The sequence below is a fragment of the Hemitrygon akajei genome, chromosome 2 (genome assembly GCF_048418815.1).
Source record: "Hemitrygon akajei chromosome 2, sHemAka1.3, whole genome shotgun sequence".
In the NCBI taxonomy this organism is placed as follows: Eukaryota; Metazoa; Chordata; class Chondrichthyes; order Myliobatiformes; family Dasyatidae; genus Hemitrygon; species Hemitrygon akajei.
The window spans coordinates 53,571,382-53,598,431 of NC_133125.1; the positions used below are offsets into that span (position 1 = coordinate 53,571,382).

General features: G+C 38.8%; 1 protein-coding gene across 5 annotated transcripts in view; it reads left to right on the forward strand.

Moving 5' to 3' along the window:
- smarca2 (SWI/SNF related BAF chromatin remodeling complex subunit ATPase 2) overlaps positions 1–27,050 on the forward strand; it is a 122,313-nt gene that overhangs the window by 76,837 nt on the left and 18,426 nt on the right. For 3 of the 5 annotated variants that reach the window (XM_073072230.1, XM_073072255.1, XM_073072239.1), the window contains exons 25-30: positions 6,851–7,014; positions 7,885–8,112; positions 11,270–11,308; positions 16,060–16,137; positions 20,190–20,408; positions 26,239–26,456. In XM_073072230.1, coding sequence (XP_072928331.1) covers positions 6,851–7,014; positions 7,885–8,112; positions 11,270–11,308; positions 16,060–16,137; positions 20,190–20,408; positions 26,239–26,456 — 946 coding nt within the window. Of the gene's footprint in view, positions 1–6,850; positions 7,015–7,884; positions 8,113–10,370; positions 10,390–11,269; positions 11,309–16,059; positions 16,138–20,189; positions 20,409–26,238; positions 26,457–27,050 lie in introns of those variants that run through there. The other 2 variants (XM_073072246.1, XM_073072266.1) reach the window with 2 other exon arrangements.

Genomic DNA, 27,050 nt, shown 5'->3' on the forward strand with positions numbered 1-27,050 from the left:
TTTTGAGATCATGGCTGATCATCTACTATCAATACCCGGTTCCTGCCTTGTCCCCATATCCCTTGATTCCCCTATCCATAAGATACCTATCTAGCTCCTTTTTGAAAGCATCCAGAGAATTGGCCTCCACTACCTTCCGAGGCAGTGCATTCCAGACCCCCACAACTCTCTGGGAGAAGAAGTTTTTCCTTGATTCCCCTATCCATAAGATACCTATCTAGCTCCTTTTTGAAAGCATCCAGAGAATTGGCCTCCACTACCTTCCGAGGCAGTGCATTCCAGACCCCCACAACTCTCTGGGAGAAGAAGTTTTTCCTTGATTCCCCTATCCATAAGATACCTATCTAGCTCCTTTTTGAAAGCATCCAGAGAATTGGCCTCCACTACCTTCCGAGGCAGTGCATTCCAGACCCCCACAACTCTCTGGGAGAAGAAGTTTTTCCTTAACTCTGTCCTAAATGACCTACCCCTTATTCTCAAACCATGCCCTCTGGTACTGGACTCTCCCAGCATCTGGAACATATTTCCTGCCTCTATCTTGTCCAATCCCTTAATAATCTTATATGTTTCAATCAGATCCCCTCTCAATCTCCTTAATTCCAGCGTGTACAAGCCCAGTCTCTCTAACCTCTCTGCGTAAGACAGTCCAGACATCCCAGGAATTAACCTCGTGAATCTACGCTGCACTTCCTCTACAGCCAGGATGTCCTTCCTTAACCCTGGAGACCAAAACTGTACACAATACTCCAGGTGTGGTCTCACCAGGGCTCTGTACAAATGCAAGAGGATTTCCTTGCTCTTGTACTCAATTCCCTTTGTAATAAAGGCCAACATTCCATTAGCCTTCTTCACTGCCTGCTGTACTTGCTCATTCACCTTCAGTGACTGATGAACAAGGACTCCAAGATCGCTTTGTATTTCTCCCTTACCTAACTCTACACCGTTCAGATAATAATCTGCCTTCCTGTTCTTACTCCCAAAGTGGATAACCTCACACTTATTCACATTAAACGTCATCTGCCAAGTATCTGCCCACTCACCCAGCCTATCCAAGTCACCCTGAATTCTCCTAACATCCTCATCACATGTCACACTGCCACCCAGCTTAGTATCATCAGCAAATTTGCTGATGTTATTCTCAATGCCTTCATCTACATCGTTAACGTAAATTGTAAACAGCTGTGGTCCCAATACCGAGCCCTGTGGCACCCCACTAGTCACCACCTGCCATTCCAAGAAACACCCATTCACCGCTACCCTTTGCTTTCTATCTGCCAACCAGTTTTCTATCCATGTCAATGTCTTCCCCCTGATGCCCTGAGCTTTGATTTTACCCACCAATCTCCTGTGTGGGACCTTATCAAATGCCTTCTGAAAATCCAGGTACACTACATCTACTGGATCTCCCCCGTCTAACTTCCTGGTTACATCCTCGAAAAACTCCAACAGATTAGTCAAGCATGATTTACCCTTGGTAAATCCATGCTGGCTCGGCCCAATCCTATCACTGCTATCTAGATATGCCACTATTTCATCCTTAATAATGGACTCTAGCATCTTCCCCACCACCGATGTCAGGCTGACAGGTCGATTGTTTTCTCCCTCCCTCCTTTCTTAAAAAGTGGGATAACATTAGCCATTCTCCCATCCTCAGGAACTGATCCTGAATCTAAGGAACATTGGAAAATGATTACCAATGCATCCACAATTTCCAGGGCCACCTCCGTTAGTACCCTAGGATGCAGACCATCTGGACCTGGGGATTTGTCAGCCTTCAGTCCCATCAGTCTACTCATCACCGTTTCCTTCTTAATGTCAATCTGTTTCATTTCCTCTGTTACCCTATGACCTTGGCCCATCCATATATCTGGGAGATTGCTTGTGTCTTCCTTAGTGTAAACAGATCTAAAGTACTCATTAAATTCTTCTGCCATTTCTCTGTTTCCCATAACAATTTCACCCAATTCATTCTTCAAGGGCCCAACATTGTTCTTAACTATCTTCTTTCTCTTCACATACCTAAAGAAGCTTTTGCTATCTTCCTTTATATTCCTGGCTAGCTTGCGTTCGTACCTCATTTTTTCTCCCCGTACTGCCTTTTTAGTTAAGTTCTGTTGTTCCTTAAAAACTTCCCAATCATCTATTCTCCCACTCACCATAGCTCTGTCATACTTCCTTTTTTTTTAATGCTATGCAATCTCTGACTTCCTTTGTCAACCACTGTGGCCCCTTTCCCGCCCTTTGAATCCTTCCTTCTCTGGGTGATGAACTGATTTTGCACCTTGTGCATTATTCCCAAGAATACCTGCCATTTCTGTTCCACTGTCTTTTCTGCTAGGCTATCCGTCCAGTCAACTTTGGCCAGCTCCTCCCTCATGGCTCCATAGTTTCCCCTGTTCAACTGCAACACTGACACCTCCGAGCTGCCCTTATCCTTCTCAAATTGCAGATAAAAACTTATCATATTATGTCCCCTTGTTCAGAAAAGGTAGCAGGGATAGTCTGGGTAATTACAGACCAGTGAGCCTTACGTCTGTGGTGGGAAAACTGTTGGAAAAGATTCTTAGAGATAGGATCTATGGGCATTTAGAGAATCGTGGTCTGATCAGGGACAGTCAGCATGGCTTTGTGAAGGGCAGATCATGTCTAACAAGCCTGATAGAGTTCTTTGAGGAGGTGACCAGGCACATAGATGAGGGTAGTGCTGTGGATGTGATCTACGTGGATTTTAGTAAGGCATTTGATAAGGTTCCACACAGTAGACTTATTCATAAAGTCAGAAGGCATGGGATCCAGGGAAGATTGACCAGGTGGTTTCAGAATTGGCGTGCCCGCAGAAAACAGAGGGTCGTGGTGGAGGGAGTACATTCGGATTGGAGGGTTGTGACTAGCGGTGTCCCACAAATGTTGCTTCTGGGACCCCTACTTTTCGTGATTTTTATTAACGACCTGGATGTGGGGGTAGAAGGGTGGGTTGGCAAGTTTGCAGATGACACGAAGGTTGGTGGTGGTGTGGATAGTGTAGAGGATTGTCTAAGATTGCAGAGAGACATTGATAGGATGCAGAAGTGGCAGATGGAGTTCAACCTGGAGAAGTGTGAGGTGGTACACTTTGGAAGGACAAAGTACAAGGCAGAGTACAAAGTAAATGGCAGGATACTTGGTAGTGTGGAGGAGCAGAGGGATCTGGGGGTACATGTCCACAGATCCTTGAAAGTCGCCTCACGGATAGATAGGATAGTTAGGAAAGCTTATGGGGTGTTAGCTTTCATAAGTCGAGGGTTAAAGTTTAAGAGTCGTGAGGTAATGATGCAGCTCTATAAAACTCTAGTTAGGCCACATTTGGAGTACTGTGTCCGGTTCTGGTCGCCTCAGTATAGGAAGGATGTGGAAGCATTGGAAAGGGTACAGAAGAGACTTACCAGGATGCTGCCTGGTTTAGAGAGTATGCATTATAATCAGAGATGGGAGCTAGGGCTTTACTCTCTGGAGAGAAGGAGGATGAGAGGAGACATGATAGAGGTATACAAGATATTAAGAGGAATAGATTGGACAGCCAGCACCTCTTCCCCAGGGCACAACTGCTCAATACAAGAGGACATGGCTTTAAGGTAAGGGGTGGGAAGTTCAAGGGGGATATTAGAGAAAGGTTTTTTACTCGGAGAGTGGTTGGTGCGTGGAATGCACTGCCCGAGTCTGTGGTGGAGGCAGATACACTAGTGAAATTTAAGAGACTACTAGACAGGAATATGGAGGAATTTAAGGTGGGGGGATATATGGGAGGCAGGGTTTAAGGGTTGGCACAACATTGTAGGCTGAAGGTCCTGTATTGTGCTGTACTATTCTATGTTCAATGTCATGAAATTTGTTGTTTTGCAGTAGCAGTTCATTGCAATATATAATAAAAACTATGAATTGTAATAAGTATCTATAAAAAAAAAAATAATTTGGTGCAGAAAGTGGGGAAAAATAGTGAAGTAATGTTCATGGGTTCCTTGTCCATTAAGAAATCTGAAGGCGGAGGGCGGATGGGGAAGAAGTTTTTATTGAAACTTTGACTGTGTATTTTCAGGCTCCTGCACCAGTTCCTTGATGGTAGCAATGAGAAGAAATCATGTCCTAGGGGAGGTGGTCCTTAATGATGGATGCCACCTTTTTTGAGGCATTGCCTTTTGAAGGTGTCTTCATTGCTGGGGAGGGTAGTGCCCATGATGGAGATGGCTGAGTTTACTCATTTCTGCAGTTTTTTGCAATGCTGTGCAGTGACCCCTCCATACCAGACAGTGATGCAACCAGTTAGAATGCTCTCCATAGTACATCAGTAGAAGTTTGCAAATGTCTTTAGTGACATATCAGTTCTCAATCTCCTAATGAAAACTAGCTGTTGTAATTGTACATCCCAGGATAGATCCTCAGAGATATTGACACCCAGGAACCTGAAACTGCTCACTCTTTCTACTTATGATCCCTTGAAGAGGACTGGTGTGTGTTACCTCAACTTCCACTTCCTGAAGTCCACAATCAATTCCTTGATCTTACTGATGCTGAGTGCAAGGTTGTTGCTGCGACACCACTTGACCAGCTAATTTATCTCGTTCCTGTATTCCTCCTTTACACCATCTGAAATTCTGCCAATAATAATTGTGGTGTCAGCAAATTTACAGATGGCATTTGAGGTGCGCTAGTCTTGCTTGTCATTGGGGGAAGGGGTGGGGGGCAAGGAGGATATTATTTCCAACCTCCACAGATTGTGGTCTCCCAGTGAGGAAGTCGAGGAGTCAGTTACAGAGGGAGTTTCAGAGGCCCAGGTTTAGGAGCATGTTGATGAGAACTGGGGGGATGATTGTGTTGAACACTGAGCTTTAGTCAGTCAACAGCAGCTTGACGTAGATTTAATATGTCACCTACAACTTTGACAGACTTGTAGCTGCATGGTGTTGTGTATTCTAACAGATTGCATCTTTGCCTGGTATGGAAACACCAATGCCTAGGAATGAAAAATCAACAGAAATTGGTGGATATGGCCTAGTCCATCACAGGACATCATTGAGCTTATTTACATGGAATGCTGCCACAGGAAAGCAACATCCATTATCAAGGACCCCCCCCCCTCCCCCCGCACACCCACCCCATGCTCTTTGCTCATTACTACCTTCAGGCAGGAGATACAGCAGTTTTTGGATCCCACACCACCAGGTTTGGGAACAGTTATTACCTTACAACCATCAGGTTCCTGAACCGGCATGGATAACTTTGCCAAGCGCAACTTTGAACTGATTCCCCAACCTACCAACTCACTTCCTCAGTGTTATTTATTTTTTGTTTGTACAATTTATCTTCTTTTACACATTGTATGTCAATCTTGTTTATGTATAGTTTTGATAAATTCTATTGTGTTTCTCCGTTTTCCTGAAAATGCCTTGAAGAAACTCAATATCGTGGTAACATGTATACTTTGACTTTAACGTATCCTGCCCAAACTGATCACAGTCAGCCCTCCTTATCCGTGGGGGATTGGTTCCAAGACCCCTCATGGATACCAAAAAAACGCGGATGCTCAAGTCTCTTATATAAAATGGTGTAGTATTTGCATATAACCTACGCACATCCTCCCATATACTTTAAATCATCTCTAGATGTACTTATAGTACCTAATACAATGTAAATGTTATGTAAATATTTGTTATACTGTATTGTTTAGGGAATAATGACAAGAAAAAACTGTACATGAGACACTGGGCGAACAATGCTCAAACAACAAGTGCTGGAGAGAGAACTTACGGATTTACCTGATCTGCAGTTGGTTGAATTTGTGCATGTGGAACCTGCAGATAATGAAGGCCGACTGTATTTGTTTTTTTAAAATTTGTAGTGAAACATTTACCATCCATTCAGGGCTTAATAGCGCTCTTGGATACCTGGTTTAAAGCAGGGCTCTTTGTTGAAAATAGAAACTTAACAGATGTAGTTGTAGATTTCTCTTCTGTGGAAAATGAGAAATTTCGTGTAATGGGGTGGGTTTAACATTGGAAGTGGGAACAACATTCATGAATGTACTTTGAATCACTCTTGGCTTGAGTTTTATTTCTTATTAAAAGCAATTTGTGTGGATACACAATTGTGAATTCCCATTGTGTTCCTGCATCTAATTGTAATGACTTCCCATTTATAGAACATAGAACAAAAAGCAGCACAGTACAGCATGGCCCCTTTGGCTTACAATGCTTTGCTAACCTATATAAACCTACTCCACAAACAATCTAACCCTTCCCTCTAACACAACCGATAACCCTTTCTTTGTCTTGCAGCTCTGTGCTTAAGAGTATCTTAATATCTCTATTGTATCAGGCACTACTGATACCCCTAGTAGTGTGTTCCAGACACCTACAAAAACTACCTTTGACATCTCCCCTAAACGTTTTTACATTCCCTTTAATCAGAATTTGTCTGGTATTGGCCAGTGCTACCCTGGGGAAAAGGTGCCGGCTGTCCACTTTGTCTGTGCCACTCATAATCTTTTACATCTCTATGAAGTCACCTCTCATCCTGTTTTTGTCAAAGAGAAATGCCCTAGCTCACACAATTATTTATCCTTATAGCGTGTTCCCTAATCTAGGCACCATCCTGATAAATTTCCTCTGCACGCTCTCTAAAACTTCCTCATTGTTCCTATGACCAGAGTTTTATAGAGCTGCTAAATTACCTCATGGCTCATGAGCTCAGTCTCCTGACTAATGAAGGCCAGCACACCATATGCCATCTGAACACTTGCACACTTTAGGATCTATGGACTTGAAATGGAAATACCTATATTTTACTTTTGAGCTCAGGACCTTTTATCCATACACAGGAACAACTAAAGCAGAGGACCGTGGTGCTTTGTTGAAAATGTTCAATGAAGAAAACTCAAAATATTTTATATTCTTGCTGAGTACACGTGCTGGCGGCCTTGGTTTGAATCTTCAAGCAGCTGATACTGTTATCATTTTTGACAGTGATTGGAATCCACATCAGGTATGAGATTTATTTTGGTGAAAAAATCCTAAAGCATCTATAGATCCAATTTCTGTTTCATCTGTCAGTCTTCAACCGTGTGATTCTCTCAACTTCTACTCCATTCAGAAGTAAAGTTTTTTTTTTGTACTTTGGCCGTTTCTTGTGTAGCATTGAACATAAACCAGTATAGCACAGGATTAGGCCCTTTGGCTCATGATGTCTGTGTGGAACATGATGCCAAATTAAACTAGATCTTTTATGACTGCACATGATCCATATGCTTCAATTCCCTACAAATTCAGGTATCTATCGTGTCTGCATCCACCAGTACCCTGCCAGCCCATTTCAACACCTACCACTCTGTATCAAAAAGGAAAAACTTGCCTCGCTTAAACATCTCCCTCTTGCCTTGATGGCATCCTAGTTAATATTTGATATTTCTGTCCTGGGAGAAAGGTTCTGACTGTCTATCCTGTTGATGCCTCTCAAAATTTTATAAATTTCTATCAGGTCTCTTCCCCATCCAGCCTTTGACGCTACATAGAGAACAGCCTAAGTTGGTCCAATCTCTCCTTGAAGCTCATGCCCTTTAATCCAGGTAACTTCCTTAGCCCAAAGCTTCCATGTCCTTCTTGTAATGGGCTGACCTGAAATGATCACAATACTCTCCATTTGTGGCCTGACCAAAATTTTATTTTGCTGATAAAGTGAAAAAAAATTATCTTATCCTTTCATTTTGAGATAAATGGCTACAAAATGAGAAAAATTACAGAATTTGAACATTGCACCATATAAATAAACTGCAAGTTAGTTGGAGACTTTCTGATTAAAGCTATTTCATCCATCTTTTGCTGAGAATTTGTGTATTTATTCTTGTGCATCTCCTAGGATTTACAAGCCCAAGATAGAGCACATCGTATTGGACAGCAGAATGAAGTTCGAGTCCTGCGCCTGTGCACAGTCAACAGTGTGGAAGAAAAGATTCTCGCTGCTGCCAAATACAAGCTTAATGTGGACCAAAAGGTTATCCAGGCTGGTATGTTTGATCAAAAATCTTCAAGTCATGAGCGCCGAGCTTTCCTGCAAGCTTTATTGGAGCATGAGGAACAGAATGAGGTATGTAAGCGTTTTATTACCATGATGTCTGAACATCCTTTGCAATTTATGTTGGAAAATAAAGTATTTATTTTGTTTTTAAAAAATCACATGACTTAAGGGTATATGGAATAATATTTGTAAAGCTAAGAGTTTGTGTACATAAAGTACATAAATTAGCATTTATTTTAAAGCCATCATGATTTATAGAAAATTGCCATAGTTTTGTAATCCAGGCTGTATGATCACAGTTCTAAGATATTTGTCTCATTTTGAAAGTTCACTGCATGATTCAGTTGTAGGTGCAAATGAACTTTGGGAGAAAATTTGAAGGACTGAGAATTTATCTGGATACCCTTTTTGTATATCTTGTTTTCTCTTACTGAAATGTTCACTTAGTCCTCATTTTTAAGCTGACATGCTCCATTTGCTATATTCAGCCTTTATCAATAGCTTTGACCAAAAGAGCAGTAATTATTGATAACCGATAGGTACTTTCTACTGCAGAGATAGTTTTAATTTGTTAATCAATTAAATAGACTAGGTAGTCAAATAGCAAAATACTGAGTCATTTTAAAAATGAAGTATATAATCTACATCAGAAACCATATAGTTAAAGTTTATTGTTATTTACTTGTATACCACCAAATGAAACAATGTTCCTTTGGATCAAGGTGCTTAACACAGTACTTATAACTAGTACACAACACAAAGTAATATTGCCACAAATAAATGTAAAATATTTTCCAGAAGATTGATAATTAAGATGATGTGCATTTATAATACAAGTTTAAAAGGTAAACAGTATAACTATTGGTGCTTCATATTGGGTGGTGGTGGGGGAAGAAGCTGGTTCCCATCCTAACAGTCCTCTTCCTAATGCTACAATACCTCCAGCCTGATGATAGGGGGTCAAAAAAGTTGAGATGGATGGGAGGATTTCTTGACAGTGCTAAGGGCCCAGTGTATGCAGCACTCCTAATGAATATCTCTGGTAAAAGAGACCCCCCCCCCCCCCCCATAGGCCTCTCAGGAGCCCTTGCAGCTCTTTGTAGGTCTTGCAGTCAAGTGCCGTGCAGTTCCTGTACCAGGCAGTGATGCAGCTGGTCAGGACATTGGTTAGAATTGAGGGGGGAAGCCTCTCCCGCCTCAGTCTTCTCAGGAAGTGGAGATGCTGCTGTGCCTTCTTGACTAAAGAGGTGATGTTGAGGAACCAGGTGAGATTCTCTGTTATGAGCATTTCCAGAAATTTCATGCAACATTTATGTCCTTTTTATTTTTAAAGGCGCAGTTAGTTTGCCTTGATTGTACTTGCAAAACTTGAAGTGAAAGGAGTGCTTTTCAATTGGTTTATAGATTGTGGTCCACATTCAATAAAATCTGCAACAGGAAAGGCACTGTGGAAGAAATTCAAGCAGAAAGATTTACTTTTGGAAGTATATTTATAAAGATATTTTGATTTTATTATTTGCGCACATCACACCTGAAAAGACAAATTCTTAATTGTTTCACAAAGAGATCAGTTACATTTCATTCTAGTGATTAAAATCATGGTTTAAATGTGTACAATAGATTTTCATAAACAAAAGCCATGATCCTCTATGCACACACATCCTAAAACTTAGATAACTGGTATGTTTTTACAATATACTCAGATATCTTAGTTGTTCACTTCACTAGAGGGACCATTCACTAATCTGTGTAGCCATAGAGAAATTTGGATATTGAAAATTTCTGACACATATATTTAGGCTTTATGGAATAAACTGCATGTGTCCATTAACAAATGCTGTGAGACATGAGACGCAGTATTTTTAAGTACTTAGAGATAGGCTTAATTACAGAATATCTCATTATCGTATAGGTTCTTGGTATTCATCTCTTTATGATGAATATAAAATCTAAGTATTTACAACCGTAAGTGCAGCCCTTTTGTCTATATTATAATAGATAAATTAACTATAGCAATTTGATCACTTATCATGGGTACTTTTCTTGCCATTAAATGTAACATCTGCAGTTTCTTTAGTATCATTTGTTCCAAAAACAAAATACTTAAATCCTTTAAAAATGTTTATTTTTTGCATATTTACAGAATATGCATTTTACCATGGAATTTGAAGTATAAACTGAATTGCTAACAGAAATGTGAATTGTACCATTTCCATCCAATTGTATCTTTAACTTTCAGTTATGTTAATATAATGCAGAGTTCATGGTCCACATATATTGGATGTTAGAAAATTCAAGTAGTTTCGGATTGCAGAGGGATGATTGATTCCAGTCTAAATTTTTATGGTGAGCCATTTTGTCCAGCAGTAACTTGCCTTTAAATCCTGTGTTCTTAATTAATGTTGCCACCCTATGGCAAGTTTCAGATTAATTTTAATTAGTATCCACATTAGCTACAAACCCAAAAATATTGTGCAGCCAATAGTGATGAAGAAAACCATATTTTAAATATGTTGAATATTTCAGTTTAATTGATTTGTTACGGAGGAGGGGGTATGAAGTAATGGACCCTGTAAATGCAGTCTTTAGGAGTTGCTTGGATATTTCTAGTAATACAACCAAGGTATTTCTTAATACGGTGTGTGGAAAATACAGCCTCTGTGCCAGAAAGTCACCAAATTCATGTAGGTATTTTACTAGGGTGTCAATGGAAATTCAATGAATTTACAGGGTCTGTAGAAAGTTTACAATCAATCAGACATCTTTTGCCAGGTCTGTAGCAGTTAATGAGTACTCCTGTTACAGCTAGACTGAATTTAATTAACTAACTTTGAGCAAACATTACATTCATAGTTTCTTTCAAAGAGAATCACACTGCAAATATGTATTTAATGCCCGAAAAACAATTCTGCTAAATTGCTTGGCGATCACATTCCTCTACAAACATCAATATTTTTCATATGTGATTGGCATTTTTATTTTAAAATTCTATCCTGAAAAGCAAAGGATCAAAACTATTCTGATTAAATTAAACTGATGAGGAGTGACCATTTCCATTGTCCAGAGTTGCTTGAATTCAGCAAAGCAATCATAACAAATGATTTCCCCTTTTAAAATGGCTAATTTCAGTTTTCTCTCAAATGTGTAATCCTCAAGTGTACTGAACCATCTAGTAGTGTATTGTTGGAGAAATCAGTGTTGTAACATTGCATTCTTTCACCACCAGGGGGACACCAATGCTTCTCCTTCCTGCAGTACTGCCTGGGTAGGATAACATTACTGGCCGGCTTGTGACTTATAGCTGTGCTCAATAACTTTTAAATGAGTATATGCTACAAACAATGTCTTATTTATGCGCTGTATTTTATACTTAATCAGCTGATTTATTATTAATAGAAAGCAAGCTAGCAGGGTTGGAGTTTTTCAGTAAAATGTTTAGTCATCTTCTATCTAAAATTTACAAATAATTAAATCTCTGATTAAACATCTGAAAGGCTCTCAACTTTCAATAATGGATGGCTATGCACAAAATACATAACAGCTTAATCCTATGGTTCTTTTAACCAGATAGTATGTTTACTGTAAAATCCTTGTTTCAATAATTTAGCTTTTTTGTTTCGTGCTTTTTGGAAATCTTGAACCATCCTTTATGATGTTTGCCAATGTAATTGGTCAAAAATAATAGTGTAAAGTTCCACTATTTACAATTATAACCTAAAGGGCATTTGAGAATTCTAGAGGGGAGTGAGGAGAAGAATAGGATTTTGTAATGCTTAGTGACTGTTCTCTCAGCTAATGCTAGTTGATAAGAAAAGAAATAATAGAAATTGGATAAGTGAAGCATATGCCTAAATGAAAATTCCAGATGCAGCAAAGTGAGAAATATGCAGTGAGCACTTTAGTGAAATAAAATTGTAATTGAGATAGTCAAAGGCCACTATAATCGTGAAGTATTAAAAATAAGTTATAACAGAGTTTTTGACTGTTTTTAAATTTCCAAAAAATACAGTGGATTCCGGTTAATTGAGACACATCCAAACCAGTACATTTTGGTCCAATTAGGTGGCTGTCCCAATTAGCCGAAGATTCATGGAAATAGTTAAAGGGGTATATTTTTAAAAATAACTGAATAACAAATTATGTATTTAAATGAAATACAGAACAAGGTTCTACCAATACTACTGCAGTACTATAAAATTATTTTAGTTTCTAAAGCTTATCAACAGAGGAGTTCTAATGTATCATATTCTTTTGATTGTAAATGAACAAAATCAGTGCTGACACAGTGCAGATAATGGACTGCCTTCATACAATACTTTCGATTGCATCTTCCAAATCTGCATCTTCATTGTAACATTCAAGATGTTTGTAGATACCTTCAAATTCTTCATAGTTTCTAACTTGAAATAGTGAAATGGTTTCATTTTTACTCCTGGCTGTTTCTGACATCGGGCCTGAATGTTTGAAACCGCAGTGAGCTAAACCATTCTGAATTGACTTACTGATTATTTCTCTCCAAACATCAGTCACGAAAGTCACTGCTTTTTGAACACAGTGCACTCAACTGATGCTATTCAAAAATTGTTCGCTCAAAGCACAGTGTTGTGTCTACAGGCTACTAAGTGCGAACTGACCCTAGTTGGAAGCTGTTCAGTAACAGTCTCCTGTCCCGATTAAGCAGCATAGTATGAAAAATAAACAAGGAGAATCCCAGTAATTTTCACAAATAAGTGGCTGCCCCAATTAATCAATTGCCCAATTAAACAGAATCCACTGTATTTATTTCATCCTGGGAGGAATTGAGGTGTTTAAATAAATAAAACAAAAACATGCAAGCATGTAACCATTTGAATTGTGCTGTTTATTTTTTATTGTAATTTTTAATGCAACAGTTCAATCTAAACTTGGCAAATTCTGGTACAGCACAATTTTTGATCTAGTGAGAGTCTTGATGCTTACCAACAATGTCCAATAAAGTTGACTATCTGTCATTAATTGGAAATGCACAAATTTTAAAAAATGTTAATTATCCAGAAAATTTATAGGTCACCCACACTAATGAGGTGCCATTGTAACTAATGAAATAGACCAGCAAATTTAAAGAACCTCTGACACATAATAGTGTTAAATTCTGCAAGGATGCCCTAATTACTATGTGTTTGCATGTATGTGTGATTTGATACGTGCTTCATCTCCTCCCCTTTTATTTTCACTTACTATTTAACCAAAAATGATATTTAAAAGCTTTGTTCTAAATTATAACTGATGTTATTACCTGTACCCTCAATGTGCTGACTGTTGCTTGCATATAGTTCCATCTGCATCATCAGCCCTCTGGGATCTTGCTTACGTGGCCACTTTTCCTATGTGAATGTGGACGCAGTTGACAAGTTATTGAATGTGCAGGGAATATTACTTGAGCACGGTGATGTTTTTTCCTCCATGCCTTTCCATTCTTCTCACCAATCAGTATTCAAAATTTCTCATGGGATAGCACTTTGCAGTGGGAACCTTGCCTCAACTCTGCCTAGGGTAAAGCTGATTGTAGTATCAAAATTTTCTGCATTGTAGATCAGCTGAACTCCTGCCAATCAGTTTGGCTATGCACTCCACTAAGTACTACTTAGCCAGTAAACAACCAAATAAGTTTTAATTTCAGAATATATCAGTGGCTAAGGCTGGGGAAAAGACAGTGGTGTGGAGGTGTGAGTAATGAGCTTTCTAGGTGATCACTTTGCATTGACTCAGTCATGTTGAATTTTTGTTTTCTGGAAATATAAAAGAAAATATGGACTTTGTGATACTTGTATTATAAGTGGTGTAAAATTGACTTGTGGAACAGCATCATTAGGATCAAGCTTTCTTTAAAAACAATATTTTGACTAGTACAGGTTGCATAGTAACCAGTCGAGTTGGCAGAAGTTTGAACTCTGCCTGTTTTAGTTTTTTTGCATTCTGGTAATTTCTTTGTGAAAAGATGTCTTCTCTAATATAGATGATTATCCTGTACTCCATATTCTGATTTGTTTCATGGGTGATCTGAGACCTTTGTTGGTTTGCAAACATGATGAACTTTGTTAATTGTGTGACATAAGTATGTTGACTATCATTTCTGACATAATTGATAGTTTAATGAAGGCTTACCCTGCCATGTTTTAATTCTATGGACTAGAGACATATCAAGGTAGGATAAAGAAAGGAATTGAGAGCCGATGGTAAACAAATAAAATTGCAGAAGCTGGAATCTGAAACAATAGAAATGCTTTAAGAACTCAGCATTCAAATAGCATCGGGGAAACGGAAGCCAGCCAGCAGTTCAGGTCCTCAGTTCTAAGGAAGGATGGCTGACTGGTTTGTCATTCCACAGATGCTTCTTGAGTGCCAGAGCTCTTTTAACAATTCTGTTTTTGAATTGAGAGATAACTTTGACTTCACTCAAGTTGATTTTAATAATACCGCTAATTAGCAAAACAATTCTGTTGAATGTCATGATGTATGTTTTGTTTTACATTTCTTCTTGAATAATTTATTTCCATTATATCCATTGAGTTTGAAAACTAAGTTTTGGTAAAATTTGAAGCCCTTTCTTCCAAGTTATTTGGATTGTTTGAAGAATTGTATTGCTACCAGCAGTTTGCCTTCTAACATAAGTTTTAAGTTTTGCCTCAACGTTGTACAGATTGCTATCATAATAACAATTTAGATTTTGCAATCTCGTTCTCTTTGCTTAATTTTTGACAAACTTGTATTTAACAAAATTGGGGGGGGAATATTTGTGATAATCATGCTGGAAAACTAAAGCTGCACAGAAATCACTTGGTACTAGAAACATTCTAGGAATGTTTAACTTGGTTTCAAGGGTGTATAATCTTTATTTTCTGGTATGAGACTATTGAGTAAAATATGCCCAATATAAAGTCTGTAATCTTTGTTGCCTAAATTAAAATATCTCACTTGGTGCTATCTGCATATGTGGCACACCCTGGAGCCCTAGTTGAACACTGAAGAAGCTATGGAGGAGAAGGCACAATCTTGCACATCTCTGGTCTTGTCCAGCAATTTTCTTCTTTTTTCACGTGCTGTATAATTTTAATTTTACTCAGTGCAGTCTCTTTAAGCTTCCTAAACTGCATGCTGTATATCCATATGAGAAAGTTTCAGGATTTCTTGCTGTAGCTTGGCAATACATCTCATTCCCACCAATTTGATGTGTGTGTGTGTTGAAGGATTATGGGAAATTTCTGAAAATCTAATAGTATACTTGCCAAACCAGAATTGAGAAATTTTCCAGAAACTGAACTCCCATGCTTGGCATACAGATAATCATTTCCACAATTCAGTGGTCTGATGTGTGTCCATGTCATGATGTAATTTTAAAGTTGCAGCAGCAGGTCTTCAGATATCGATGAATCCTAGTGTGTGTCAGAATGTTGTGTATAATTTATCAGAAGTTGTCAATTGGACCAAGCCAGTATAAAAATACTTTTGTGTCATGCACAATCATGTGCATAAGAAAACTTGCATTTGACAACATCCAGTTGTTTTAAAGTGTTGATACCTAGCTAAATTACTCAATGTTCCCAATATTTATCTTGTTGCTGCAATTGGTTCAGATATTACATTAAATTAGATGGGCATCACTATTTTAACCTTTTCATAAACCATAGACTTCAAATGTATTTGCATTCTGGTATCTAATTCTCTGTGCTACACATAATTCTTACTGAAGATTCTGTGATCTAAGGCACAGCAGTGTCCTAATCTTGTTTATCCTATCCCTGTTTCTGGACTCATTAGTGTGGAGTGGCCCTAGCCTCTTAAATTGCATGTTCCTTCACTTAAAGTACAATTGGAGGGGGGAGTAAAACAACTTTGGGGAAAAAAAACCTTGGAAGAGAAATGCTGATATGACCATCTACCATTAAAAATGTTCTTTCAAAAATTGGAATGATTTTAGTTCTGGTACGCAATTGCTAAAACAATATTCAGTTGCCATATTGCCCTCTTGATTTGCAGGAAGAAGATGAAGTTCCAGATGATGAGACTCTGAATCAGATGATTGCTCGAAATGAAGAAGAATTTGAATTATTCATGGTAAGTGCATGCCAAACGTTATGTGGATTTTCTGGTGTAGTCTATTTTGTCATGTGCTTTGTTGATACCATTCTGGAGGAACGTGGTCTCATTTTTTTAACTGCATTGCATTTGTGGTTTTTAAATGACGATAAACTGAATCTGAATTACATCTGAAGTTAAAGTTATTTTTAATTTTCATGCATACAAGTTGGGATGTTTTGATGCATTGTACAAGACATTGGTGTGGCCATACTTGGAGTATATTGCACAATTTTGGCCACCTCGTTTATAGAATTGCTATCATTCAGCTGAAAAAGACCTCAAAAATATATTTGTGAGAATGTTGCCAGGATTTGAGAACCTGAGTTTTAGGGAGAGATTGGGCAGATTATGGTTTTATTCCTTGGAGCATAGGAATCTGAGGTATAATCTTATAAAAGTGTAGAAAATCATGAGTCTTAGATGCTATGAATGCATTTGGTCGCCTGCTCCTCCCCCAACTCTCCAGGAAAAGGAACCAGAAGCTCTAGGGCTTGGATTTAAGGTGAGAAAGGAAGGGTTTAACAGAGAACTGAGGGATGGCAACTACACACAGTAGGTAGTATGTACTGTATATGGAATGGATTGTCATAGAAAATGTTGAGATGGGTAAAAATTTAAAAAAATTAAAAGACATTTGTTAAGTATATGGATAGGAAGGGTTTAGAGAGATAGAGGTCCAAAATAAGCTAATGTGACTAGATTAGGTGGGCACGTTCATTGACATGGACAAGTTGGGCCATGTGGCCTGATATTCTGCTGTATTCCTCTATGACTCTGATTCTATAACAGAATGAGGCCTCCATTGGTTAGGGTTGACCATGGATATTGTGTCCCAGCTGTCTGGATATGCAAGCTAGTACAGTACAATGTGGAGAGCAAGCTGTTGCCCATGTAGCAAGCTCCCCGTCTCCGTGCATCTGATAAGAAATGGCACAGACTGGTACAGTTTGGCACAAGCAGTGTAGCAGAAGTTGCTGGTCGGCATTAAACTCAATGTAGGACTGTCTTATGCTCCAAGGGATGCCAGCTCCAGAATTTTCCCTTGTGGTTTACTCCTGAAGCCTTCCCCTTTAGTGCGTGTTGCCACAAGGCAGCAGAGATTTGAGGTCAAAGTTTTCCTTCTCCTAATTAAGCTACCCACCAAGGCTGATGAGCCCCATCAGCCCAAAGTGACTAATTTTAAGGTGCCACTAACCTGCCTTTGACCCTTCTCCTTTCAGTAAAAACTGTTCCACCGGACTTAGTAGCTAAGACACGTGAAGGGCAGTTGCTGGACATAGTTGCGAGAAGCTTTTTGAGGCACACGCGATTGGAGGCATTCATGTCAAAATATATCGGCACATGCAGTGGATTGTGGTTAATTGGACACATTGGGACCAGTACATTGGGCTGCCCCAATTAGCTGAAGTTTCATGAAAATAGTTAAAAAGGTATAAAAACAAAAACTAATTTTAGCTGAGTAACAAATTATGTATTTAAATGAAATACAGAACAAATTAGAACACTACAGTACTATAAAGCTCTATTAGTTCCTTGTAGTTATTGAAGGAGGAATTGTATTCTACCATGTTCTTTTGGTTGACTGTAGATGAACAGAATCAGTGCAAGCACCTAGTGCAGATAATGGACTCCCTTCATGTAATGCTTTTGGTGATTGCATCCTCCAAATCTTTACTTTCATTGTAATGTTCAAGGTGATTGTGGATACCTTCAAATTTTTCATAATTCCTAACTTGCTGAAGTAGTGAAATCATTTCATTTTCACTCCCATTTTTTTTTGCATCCCCAAAAGGAATTCCAGTTATTTTCTCAATTAGTTTTAGTTCTTTAAGAGTTGTCCCAAATAGTGGCTCGCCTGAAAACCCGATGGCCCAATTAACCAGAATCCTTTCGTCAGTGGTGTTCAGAAGTATAAACATGTTGTTGAAGAACCTAGAATTTTACAATTTTACTTACCGTAGATTCCGGACTACAGAGCGCACCTGATTAAAAGCCGCTGGCTCTAATTTTAGAAATAAAATCAATTTTTTAATTGTAAAGGCCGCACCGGATTTTAGGCCGCAGGTGTCCCACGTTGTAATATGAGATATTTACACAGAAAGATATTACACGTGAGGATTTTTTAACTTTTAATTAAATCCATATGGTAACAAAAACAAATACATATTGCAAATGCTTTTTTTCGAACCGTGCCCGTAACGTGGCTACTTTTAAATATACGTTGCGTATACTTCTTTACTGAACAACATTCCAATATCTCCTAACGACTGGTAAAAAATATATATACTGCAGCCTACCAGGAAAAGTTATTGATCGCCTTTAACTTAAAAGCAGCGTTCGCTCAGATCCAAAGCCGCTCGCGTAATGCGCTCCCCCCTCCTTTCCGTTTATCGCAAACCGGCGTTTTCCCACAAGACACCGCGAAACCGGGTGTGACGTCATAGCATCCCGCGATGTAGTACAGAAAACAAATATAGTTAAAACTCTTCTAACTTTAACTAGAAAATGAATTACTAAGCGAAAATATTATAAACTAAATAACTGCCATAAGGCAGCACAATGCTTCGAGTGTTTTCCATGTTGATGAGGGTGAGTACAAATGACTGATTTACAATAATTTAATTGTGAAAGTGCGCTTGATTTATCGTACAATTTCATTGGACCTCTGTGAACTACTCATCAATTTTATTGGTCTACTGTTATGAGGCAAAATGTTTACGAGGCGGCATGAAAAAAATCATGTATTAGCCGCTCCGGATTAAAGGCCGCAAAGTTCAAAGCTGTTCAAAATGTGGGAAAAAAGTAGCGGCTTAAAATCCGGAATCTACGGTAATTCCATTATGGTTACATTTTCCTGTTCTAGAATGTGCTATGTTTCTTTTAAATTTTGCTGGAGTTTGTAGCATTAATGTGTAGAACGGGAGAAGAAAAAGACATTTCCAAATATGCATTTAAAAAATGGAAAAAATATATCCCCAACAGAATTGTCATTTATTATCCATCCCTAATTGCCCCTGCTTGAGAAGACAGTTAGGAAACAACTGTTGGGAGGTTTGACATCACATATAGACGAGATTAGAAAAGGCTGCTAAGTTTCATTCCATAAGACATAGGAGCAGAATTAGGCCAGTCTGCTTCCCTAAAGGGCACTAGTGAAATATTGTACATTGAAAATTGCCAATGACATATCACTGTAATCTCCTCAATGAGTCATTAATTATTCAGTTTCTGGCAGCTATTTTGTTAACCTCCTTATCCAATATGCCCTTGTCTATTAGTTGGGAGATTACATAAATTCAGATATGAATGGTACCCAAGGTTCAGAGAACTGTCATGATTAATTTACTTATATTTTTAACAAAACACCTTGGTATGCTTTTGGAATTTCTTTTTGTTTTAGCTGTATTTGATTCTATTGTGAAATAGATGCAACTGAACCAGTTTTGCTTATTGTCAATGTAATGCAAGTCTACATCCCATCAGTCTTTAAAACAGCTTAAAACATACTGATGCATTTGAACTAAATTTACATGTTTGCATAAAACACAACAAAAATCAGTCTATTTCCTCCCAAAAGTGGTGCCATTTCAATTTGGTGACTGCAAAACAAAGTTTGGCTGCTTCTAAATTGGTGTCCAGAAGAATTGGTTTTAACCAATCAATGCGAATCAAATGCATGTTGAAAGAACAAAAAATGTATGCAGAAGTATTTAACTCCAAATATGGTATGTTTCAAGGAATAGAGAAAGTAGGCCATTTTCTTCATTTTTCATTCTTACCTTCAAATTTACCACAGCTCTAATTTTAATACTTACACCTAGTGTAAAATTTCTTGTTTTTAAATTAGTAGCAATTTGGTAGGAGGAATAAAGTTACAATTTATTTGTCAGTGACTATCCTCCTGACAGACTTATGCCTCATCCTAAAGCATTATATGCATCAACTAATTGCTTTTATTTAATTCATAATAAATGCACTGTGATTATAAAGGCATGATATTACCATGTCAACACCTTCTACCTTCTTAGCGCATGGATCTAGAGCGGCGAAGAGAAGACGCACGGAATCCAAAACGCAAGCCAAGACTGATGGAGGAAGATGATTTGCCATCATGGATTGTCAAAGATGATGCAGAAGTTGAAAGATTGACCTGTGAAGAGGAGGAGGAGAAGATGTTTGGGAGAGGTTCACGCATGCGCAGGGATGTGGACTACAGTGATGCCCTTACAGAAAAACAGTGGCTAAGGGTAGGTAACAATTATTGCTTGGTGTATTTGTATAGTTCAAAGAATCATCGTTTGTAAAGCAGAAAGATTTTAAAATTTGCTTATTTATCACATGTACATTGAAAAATACATTGTGTCAATAATAACCAATACAGTCCAAGGATGTGCTGGGGCTAGCGCACAAGTGTCACCGTACTTCCAGTGCCACAGCTTACTTTGGAATGTGGGAGAAGCGAGCACCCAGAAGAAACTCAATCACAGGGAGACTGTGCAAACTCCTTACAAACTATGGCAGCAATTGAACCCAGATCACTGACAGAGTGTTAAGCTAGCTGCTATGCAGCAGTGCTAAAGCAGCTATTGTATTACACTTGCCCTACTTAGATTTTAACTTTATCCTTGAGGATTTGAAGGTTGGAATAGATCTTTGTTAACTTCTAGAGGTGACTTTTTTGAGCATGTTTTTTGTAATTCATATGGTTAAATTAAAGCAAATATTTCCTGCAATGACTTCGCTGCCCATTTCTAAACCATTATTTTTGAAATTGCAAAAATTAATCCTTGGCCTTCTAGATGTAAAACTATGTGATCTCTTTGGCATATCCTTGGAAAATTTGTTAGATTCATCATATAAGCCGATAACATTAACCTGAAAGGCTGGATTAACTGGAGTTTTCCATGATCATCATATTGGCTTTCACTTATTCAGCATCTTGCACCAGGTGAACAGTAATTCACTCAAATATTGGGAAGATTGACCCACTGTCTTCATTTCTGCCAAAAAACCTCATTCCGTAGCCACAGTGCTCCTGCAATAGTACTGAATACCTGTACTTCAGAACTTTACGTGTTGTTGACCAAGTTGTGTCAGTACAGGTACATCTATCTGGTAATGTGGAAAATTACGCAGTTTTGTCCTGCCTGCAAGAAGCATGACAAATCCAACCTAGAGAATTAACAATGCAATTAGAGTGTTCCCAATCATCATGATCATCAGTGATGTTATCAAATGGTACTTTCTAGGCAACTATCTTGTCACAGAAGCTCAGTTTGAATTCCACTAAAATTACTTGGCTCCTGCCTTTGTTACAGCCTTGCTCCACACAGGACCACAGGAATCATAACTAGCGCAAAGAAAGATGGTTAAAGTAGTTTGAAATGAATCATGTCAGTCACAGGACACATCTGCAGGTGTTCCTCGGGCTAGTGTCTTTAGCTGCTTCATCGAGGACCTTTATTCATAAGTTCAGAAATAGGGGTGCTTGTTACTGATTGCAAAATGTTAGGATGATTACACAACCTTTCTCAACTCTTCAAATTAATGAAATAGTCCATGCCTCAGTCACAGCGAGACCTGGACAATATCTAAGCTGTGTCTGATAGGTGGCTAGTAATACTCCTATCACACAAGTGCCAGACTGATAATATCAAACAAAAGAAAATTCAGCTACCAATTCATGACAGTAAATGGTATTACCATTTAAGTTATAAGTTAGATATGGCCCTTGTGGCTAAAGGGATCAGGGGGTATGGAGAGAAAGCAGGTACAAGGTTCTGAGTTGGATGATCAGCCGTGATCATACTGAATGGCGGTGCAGGCTCGAAGGGCTGAATGGCCTACTCCTAAACCTATTTTCTATGTTTCTATCACTGAATCACCCACTACTAATAAACCATTGACCAAAAACTAATTTGAATAGCTATTTACATAATATGGCTACAGAGCAAATCAGAGGCTAGGAATCCTGTGCTGTCTAATTCACTAAAGGTTGAGTAAGATGGCACTGGTGATGTACAACAAACAGTCTAAACGCAAGCAATTTTACAATTTCATAAGGACTTGTCGAACTGGACTCAGGAATGCAGGTAAGCAGCTTGAAAGTCAGCTGTCACTGGAAGAGAGTGCCAGGTAAGACTTCATGCCAGACTAAAGCAACAGAGTATACAGCAACCTCACCCTAGCATATTGCTGGCTAATGTATAGTCACTGGAGAACAAGATAGAAGACTTAAGGGCAAGGTTGTTGTATCAGAAGGAAATGAGGGATTGCTGTGTTCTGTTTCATTAAGACGTTGCTCACCTTTGACACGCTGGACACCCAAGGGGGGTGAGCTCCACTTCATGGTAAACTCATCATGGTGCTCAGGTGTAGTGGTCTTGTCCCACTCTTGTTCTCCCAATCTGGAACCTCTAATGATTAAAGACTGGCTGTTCTATATACCAAGAAAGTTCCCTGTCATGATCCTAACTGTAGTTTACAATACCGCCAAAGGCAGATGTCAAGCAAGCACTCGATCTATTGAGTGCTATGATTAACAAGAAAAAGCCTACCTGATGTTTTTCACATTCTTGCCAGGGACTTCAGTTGGGCTAGTTTGAAGAAATCTCTGCCCAGTTACCATCAGTACATCATCTGCAGCAGCAGAAGACCTAACACTCTCAACCACTGCTACACTACCATCCCTAGACCACATTTCAGGAAGTCTGATCATCCAGCTATCTTCCTACTTGCATACAGGCAGAGACTAAAGAGCAAAGCATCAGAAGTAAGGACAACAAAGAAGTGGTCATAAGAGAGAGTGGGGTCTTCAGGACTTCAGTGTTTCTATCGTTCATTCTGTGAGGTTTCTTGTTCTGTGGATGTCTGTGAAGTGCAAATATCAGGTTATATTGTACACATACTCTAATAATAAATGAACACCTGAACCTTTTGAGTGGCTATGGCATTGCTTCGAGTCAGTGGACTGGGCCATTTTCAAGGATTAATCAGGGGACCCAAATGAATATGCCACATTTGTGACAGATTTTATAGAGACACTCATGGGCATCTGTGTTCCCACAGAATCATTCATAGTTGTTCCCAATCAGAAGCTCTATATTGACTGTTAGATCTGCAATCTGCTGAGGGCTAGATTGATGTTCAAGACTGGAGACCTAGGGAAGTACAAGAGGTCCAGGTGTGACATCCAGAAAGTATGACATGGAAAGTGGTAGTTCCAGACAAAACTTCAATCACAGAAGAATGCTCGACAGCTGTAGCAGGGCTTGAATGTCAAAGCAAAACAAGCAACGTAAATGACAACACAATTTCACCCCGGATGAGCTTAATACCTTTTACACTTGCTTTGACACCGAACGTTGAAGTCACGGGGTTGTTGTGGGCTGTAGGAGTTCCTGAAGGTGCTTCGGTCTCTGAGGTCGATGTAAGAGCCTCCTTCAAGAGGATGAACTCTTGGAAAGCATCTGCCCAGACAATGTACCTAGCTGATAATGGAAGACCTGTGCTAATCAACTGGCTGGAGTGTTTACTGATATCTTTAACCTCTTGCTTTGGCAGTCTGAGCAGGCTTTAATTATACTGGTGCCCAAGAAGAACATGGTAACCTGCCTCAATAAATATCATCTGGTAGCACTTGAATCCACTGTGATGAAATGCTTTTAGAAGTCTCATCAAGTTGTGCTTGAGTTGTCCTCCACTCTAATTTGCCTACCATCCCAACAGGTCAACAGCAGATGCCATTTCATTTAATCTTCACTCAGTTGGAACATCTTTGAGTAACTGGATCCGTGATTTTCTCACATGCCTACTTTATAGTTATGACTGTGTGGTTAAGTACAGTTCCAAAACCATGTATAACTTCACAGATAACAAAAGATAGTGATGAATTAAGGGATCGGAGGCAGTCAGTAACTTTAAATTCCTTGGCTTTATCATATCAGAGGTTCGCTCCTGGTTCCAGTGTGCAAGTGCACTTACAAAGAAGGCATGACAGAGCCTCTACTTTCTCAGAAGTTTGTGCAGATTCTGCATGCCATGTAAAACTCTGACAAACTTCCATAGATGCAAGTAGGCAGTATCCTGACTGGTCGCATCAGTGCCTGGTATGGAAAAGCCGACAAAAATGGTGGATACAGCCTAGTCCATCACAGGGAAAGTCCTTCCCTCTATTGAGCACATCTACAAAAAGCACTGTAACAAGAAAGCAACATCCATCAACAGGAACCCCACCCATGATTCAGGCTATGCTCTCTCCTCACTGCTGGAGTCAGGAAAGAGGTACAGGAGCCTTGGGTCCCATACCACCAGTTTCAGGAACCATTATTACCTTTCAGTCATAGGCTCTTGAACCAGTGTGGATAACTTCTCTCACCTCAACTCTGAACTGATTCCACAACCTATGATTTTCAAGAACTCTACATATCATATTCCCAGCTTTATTTACTTAGTTATTTGTTTTTATTTGCGATTTGTCTTGTGTGCTTACCCCACTGCTCTACTTGCATTACACTTATGACTGTGGCTAAGCACAGCTCCAATGCCATATTTAAGCTTGCTGACACGACCAATGTCATTGGCCAAATCAAAGGTGGTGATGAATCAGTATATAGGAGGGAGATTGAAAATCTGTTTGAGTGCTGCCACAGCAACAGCTTCACTCAATGCCAGCAAGACCAAAGAGGTGATTATTTACTTCAGGAGGAGGAAACCAGAGGTCCATGAGTCAGCCCTCATAGGGATATCAAAGGTGGAGAAGGTTGCAACATTAAATTCCTTGGTGTTATCATATCAGGGGACCTGTCCTGGGCCCAACATGTAAATGCAATTATGAAGAAAGCATGGCAGACCCTCTACTTCCTTAGAAGTTTGAAGATGTCATGCTGAATCTAATATTTTGACAAACTTCTATAGACGTGTGCTGGAGAGTAAATTGACTGGTTGTATCACAGCCTGGTATGGAAACACCAATGCCCCTGAACAGAAACTCCTACAAAAAGTAGTGGATACTGCCCAGTCCATCACAGGTAAAGCCTTCCTCACCATTGAACACATCTACACTGCCAGGTCAGGAACAGTTATTACCCTTCAACAATCAGGCTCTTGAACCAGTAGAATAACTTAATTCAACTTCACTTTCCCCATCACTGAACTGTTCCCACAACCTGCGAACTCACTTTCAAGAACTCTTCATCTCATGTGCTCACTATTTATTTGCAATTACCTTTTTTTTGTCTTTTGTATTCGCAGTTTGTTGCCTTTTGCATATTGGTTGTTTGTCTGCCTTGTGGGGATGGTCCTGACTTAAGTCCTTGACCAGATATCTGTAATGGCATTAAAATGCCAGTTTCACTCTTATTTCTTTTTCATATTTTCTTCGATCAGTATGTAGTTGTATCTAGTTCTGTTTTAGAGCTTTCCTGTGAAGACTTTTGAAGCTTTTCACATTTATTACTCTGTATTATTGTAAATTGGAACATCCCACCAAAATTTTCTCAGCTGACCAAATGCAGTTTTTCTGTGGGGTAATCCAGGTAATTGTTGAAGGTGAAAATTAGTTTCTGAGAATGATTCAAATCTGCTTTAAGCCTTTAGCAAATGTGGGATTCAAACAATAAAGGAAAAAACTGCTTTGGGTCATGTGAGAATCAGATATCTTTGATTCGAGGTAAAAAAAAATTGAAGAGATGTAGGAGTTTTCAATAAACCTTGCTTAAGCCAAAAAACTGACCTCTGGGAGGTATAGCGTAACTAATAATTTTCCCACTATACAGCTTAATAACTAAAAGTATTTTTTTTGAAGTAAATTAATTACCTTGTAAGCTGAAATTATCAGAAGCTTTATGAAGAGTTAGGTAATTATATATTTGGAGCATGAAGAATCTGTATTTCTGGTTTGTGCTTCCTGCATGGGTTCAGGGGTATGGAGTTTATAAATGCAGAGTAGGTAAATTAAATTTGTCATTTCTATTTACAACAGGCATTAAAGGATCAAATATTATTTGTAGTTTGACATTAATGGATATTCAATATACTTAAATCTAAAGTTTAAAACTGGGATTTTAACTTCTTTAGGCAATTGAAGATGGCAATTTAGAAGAAATGGAAGAGGAAATACGTCAGAAGAAAGCTAGGAAACGCAGAAGAAATGTGGATAAAGATTCATCAAAGGAGGATGGAAAAAAGAAGAAAAAGAGAGGCAGACCCCCAGCAGAAAAACTGTCTCCAAATCCACCTAGGATAACCAAGCAGATGAATGCAATCATTGATACAGTTATAAACTACAGAGACAGGTAAAATGAGTTGGACATTTTCATCCTTGCCTTCCCAATCAAGTATTTCATTTGCAGGTCCATTCCATTAGTCCAACTCTAGGCATTAAGATTTGTATTTCAGCAATTTCATCGAACTGTCCAATATCAGAAGTGTTATGATGAAACTCTTAAAATGTTAAACCAACATCAGAACCATTGGAATTGTAAAAGTGCATAAAATCATAAATAGCTTCTTCATAAAGATGTAAGGTTTGTTCTTGAGACAAGGTTGGTTAACCAAACCAGTCTTGAATGGTTTAACAATGAGGAAATAAAACAATGTCTGACTTCCTAATTACTGATGAGGCAGTGAGAACTTTCAACACAACAAATCACACTTAAAATTATTGTTTAAAGTGTTCAAATCCATTTCAATGATAGTTCTAGTCTGGTGTCAAATGGGAGAAAAGTAATGCTCAATTTAGGATGTTCAAAGGTTCAACATTGAAGTCCATTCCTATCAGCTGGGTATTGAGTTGCTGGTCATCTCTCCAGTACCAAGGCAATTAAATAGCAGCTCTTTTTGATTCTGACTGCCTACTTTTATATTATGCAAAATCAAAGCAGTGATTC